The sequence below is a fragment of the Sinocyclocheilus anshuiensis genome, unplaced genomic scaffold (assembly GCF_001515605.1).
Source record: "Sinocyclocheilus anshuiensis isolate Anshui unplaced genomic scaffold, SAMN03320099.WGS_v1.1 scaffold860, whole genome shotgun sequence".
NCBI classification, from domain to species: Eukaryota; Metazoa; Chordata; class Actinopteri; order Cypriniformes; family Cyprinidae; genus Sinocyclocheilus; species Sinocyclocheilus anshuiensis.
Window position 1 is genome coordinate 800,063 of NW_015548288.1, and position 4,580 is coordinate 804,642.

General features: G+C 36.0%; 1 protein-coding gene across 2 annotated transcripts in view; it reads right to left on the bottom strand.

The window, feature by feature from the left end:
• Positions 1-810: 810 nt before the first annotated feature.
• Positions 811-4,580, bottom strand: part of LOC107655923 (erlin-2-like) — an 11,906-nt gene continuing 8,136 nt past the window's right edge. The window contains exons 11-12 of one of the 2 annotated variants that reach the window (XM_016443546.1): positions 2,287-2,366; positions 811-2,201 (exon numbers count right to left, since the gene is read on the bottom strand). In XM_016443546.1, the coding sequence (XP_016299032.1) occupies positions 2,022-2,201; positions 2,287-2,366 (260 nt within the window). In that variant the 3' untranslated portion in view covers positions 811-2,021. The remainder of the gene's footprint in view (positions 2,202-2,286; positions 2,367-4,580) is intronic. The other variant, XM_016443547.1, reaches the window with a different exon arrangement.

The following is a 4,580-nucleotide window of genomic DNA, read 5'->3' on the forward strand; positions in this document are numbered from 1 at the left end:
TTCACTTTCGCCAGAAAGTCGTGTATGCTTAAGAGTGAAAATAAATGACGTTTATAGTGAATGCCCCTATAAATTGTCTTATATTTTCGATTTAGTTTTAATCCAAATGATGCGTGTGCTAAGTGAGTGAACATTAAAGATCACACAACAGAAGTGCGCGCTCTCTCTCTCTCTCCTCCCTCCCTACCATTAAGTAACTTGTGCCTTATTTTACTTACTTCTTTTTGACATATCCGACCGAACTACAAACTTTCCAGTGATGTCTGTGAGAAAGGGATATTCACTCGACAAGCTCGCGCATCTGCGCCGCTGCACGCTCAATCCACTCAGCGTGATTTACTTACCAGCTGGCGCAAATCAGCTATACTGGCATTAATACTGAATGTTTTATATTCATTGCATACATATACTTCGTAGACATCTTTAATCTCTAATAACTCCATTCTGCTGTCTGTTGTCGGTGTTTCTTTGTCTGAATATGGCACTTATCACATGCTGTGTGGTATCGGCGTTTGGTATCTGGGCATTTTAACGAGTACAGGAGCTCAGTATCGGGCCCGATACCGATACCAGTATCGGTGCATACCTATTAGGAACATCTATATCTATATATCAGTGAAACACTTTTTAGTTCCTTCAAGTTAATGTCTTATTCAGATCTCCATTCATGTAAACAAATAGCCTACATTCCTGACAAGAAATGAAAGCGAGCTATTGATCCAAATGAGTTATTCTGGAGGTACTAGACTGAGATACTGTACATGATATTCATACTGCCAGTGCAAACTGCAAAAAAAGAATATATATAACAAATTTTTAACACTGGAAATAAATACCTGTATATTTTGTAATAGAACCTCAGTTTAAGAGAAATTGAAATCATTAACAGAACATATTCCAAACATGACTAGCTAACAACGTCAAGTAGAATCAACATTCCATGGGTGAGAAACAGCCCACAGACATGCCGCTTTCTAAAGGTCAGTGGTGAGACTGCAACAAAGACTCATTTCTGATGTAGTGAACACTCAAATCCACAGAAATGTGAAAATGACTCCTACTCTGGGTTTATGAGTGCTGTGCTGGAAAAGGCACAAAACGCCTGGCGATTTAAAGGGGGATATCATTTTAAAGTGAACATCGCTTAGGATGAAAAGTTTCTTGCTACATTCAAAATAAAACTCTGCACACAACTGATATATGTAATTTATGATGCTGTACTTTTATATTTAACAATAACAGCTTTATGCTACATTGTTTTCAGATGACATTACTATTTTGCAGGTTTACACAACCATCTTCTCACTATAAATTGTTACCTCTAGAAAGATTTCTCAGTACTTGGAGTGCTAGATTAGGATATTGTTCTAAATTTTGTTACCATTTGATTTGAATCGTTACAGACTCAGCAGACTGTCCTTGTTTTCCCCCACATTCATGACACTATAAATTAATATAAATTAAACATTTATATTTTGGCTTCATCAATGGGAGGTTAAAACAAGGGCAGTCAGCTGATCAGTAAAAATGTAAATGGCAACAACATTTAGAACACTATCCTAATCTAGTACATACTCTGTGTTTGATTCTGTAAACCCAGTAAAAGAATCCCTGAGGTATAAAAGCCTTCAAGACACTAAAATGTCTATCAAGTACATAATCCAATTGCTCAGCGTAAAAAAATACAAAAAAATTGAATGTCTCTTTAATTTTATAAACTTGATGTATCTTAAAACATTTAAAACATGCACAAATCTCGTACATGCATTCACATTCAAATTCACATTCCCACACTCTGTTCCATTTAAGTATAATACTCTGGTTAACCACCACTGGTTTGTGATCAACTCACCAGGGTATAGACACAGTTAAAGTATTTCGGTCCCACTGATACAGCTCCATGTTACTTTACTAAAGTGGTATCAGCTGCACTGATTGCACCAGTGCAGTCTAATGACTTGCCATTAGTCTCTTTCATTACCTGTTCATTTATCCTCAGTGCTAAAACACAACTTCTCTCGTCATTCCAAGTCCAGTATGCCCTCTGAGAGGACGTCTATGGCTTTGGAGACAGCTGAGGAAGAGCTTCCTGGTCCCGAATCCATGAACATGTGAGGGATCTCACTTCCAAAGTAAATCTTACTATTAGCTGCAATTGCCTTAAATTTCATCAGCTGAAGATATTCAGGGGTCAGCTTCAGCTGAGAGGAGAGCAGAGAAGAAAAGTTGAAAACGTTCATAAAACAATGAGCACAGTAAAGATGGGGTGCAGTTTTAGGAGTTTACCTTATTGGCCTCAGCTGCTCTCTGTGCAGTGTAAAAGTCTGCATCTGCTTTTGCTTTCTGCCTAGCAATGAAAGCGCCGTCTATAAAATCAGCGAGACATAGGAGATCAAAATCAACACAACAGAATCATTCAGAGCTGTGTGATGAGGGATTGTCAATATCATTTAAATTCATCCTAAGCATCCCATTTCACACTTATGATTATGAATATATTCAGGCGGTTCACCAAAACCTCAGAAGTTGTCATTCTAATATTATCATTCTGAAATGTTTCTTTATCTACATTTTAATTTATAATTAATTTATTTATTCCACAAGTGAAAGTTTCCAATAATGGTGCAGATACTGTATAAGCCAGTAGTATTCAGCTAGTCATGTGATCTGATAAATGGCGTAGTGCTGCATTTACACTGTGTCATAATTACTGCAATGACAACCTGGCCCTTTTTAGTTGAAATTGTTCACATCCTCAAATGTGGAATTATGAGTGTCTATGCCAACACTATCACTGCCAAAATGTAATTTGAGTAATCAACAGACAAAACCATAATACAACACAAACCAGTTATTAAGCAAATGCATTATTAATAAACATTTAGCCGTTTTTTTTAGCTGGACATTAAGAGTTATTCGACTTTGACAATATGTACTGTAGGTCTTTCATTTATTTTTATCATATTATTATTAATATATTAACAATAGTTATTTAGTAGACAGAATGTTACAATGAACTGCCTAACTACATTTTACAGCTAAAGCCGCTGTCATTTTGAGTGTTTTGACGCTATGCTGCAGTGATCAGTTACAAGAGTTATCAGAAAATTCAGAGCTGACAAGCTGTAATTATGAGTTCTATAAGGACGTGAAGGCACACATCATTGACTTTGAATTTTGAATCTCAAAATTATGACATGGTGTGAACACCTTAGTATCTCAACATGTCGGACCTCATGAGGCAACCAGCTTCCATGTAAAATAAAACTGCTTTTCTTAAGTGACTGAAATGACTGTGTGATCTCATGTAAGTGTACATGACCTGCCAGATTTGTCACTACGTTTACAAGCAGCAAAAACTCAGTTGAGAAAGAATTACAAAAGAAAAAAAAAAAATCTGGCCAGCTTCAGCATCCACTGTACAGACAAGAACAGCAGATATAGCATGAGACCGTACAATAAACTTCTATACAAAAGTTCCAAAGCATGATCGGAAGGAAAAAGTCCTTGCATCTGCCTCTTCAAAACCATCTTGCACACATACACTGAGAAAATAAGCTATTTGTCATTCTACTCAGTGTTTATAATCACAGTATTTCAGAAATACTCAGACTGTCCATAATTTCTAAACTAATGTTCGCATTAAACCATTACACTGTGGCATTTAGTACGTGTATTTCAGTCTAGTAGTCTTTTTTTCTCCCAATACTACTGTAAGAAGGTTAAGAAACCCAGCCTTGAAAAAACATTACAAAAACTGCCCAGCAGATAACACAAGGACCAGTAAGAATATCATTATTAAAACTACTGAATGTTTTTACAGAAACAGTCCATTCCTTTCCACTGAGCTTCTTTCAGATTTTGGAACAATTCAATGTAAATGACACATAATGAATTGATATATATATGTTACATAATGCATTTTGCAAGTTAGTATCTGTCAATGGACAAACTGGCTTGTTTTGTCGATGTCCTGCACTAATGATAATGACCTGTTTTGCATGTAATTTCATGACATCCATTAGTCTCGGGCATACATTCATTTATTCTCTTGTGTCATTTTCACACAGTTTTCACATTAAGGAGACAAACGTTCAAAAGTTTTGAACAATGTGCTTCAAAATGAACTGCATGTTGGTTTGGTAGACAAATGTTGTTAACTATTTGAATAATGACCGACATGAACTTGAACTTAGCACAACTTGACACATTATTTGAAAACCTGGCCTGTACTGCAAAGAATCTATCCCTGCCAAATGATCATGGCCCGGTTCTTGACGGCTATAGAAGGGTGGGCTGGCAAATATCCTGGGTGGGCATTTTTTAGTCATTATATCAACACATAGTCTAGAAGATATTTATACTGTAGATATTTCTATATTAACCATATTACAGTATATGTACACTGAAAAAAGCTTTCCTGCGCAGCCTAGAATATCATGCACTTTCACAGCAAAATTAACTTTTTTTTCTTTATTGAATAGTAAATCCATAATCATGTCTAGAACATTGGAGGGACCAATTGTTTTGAGGAAAATATAAAGACCAGACCACTATGGTAATGGTATTTATTTAAAGGG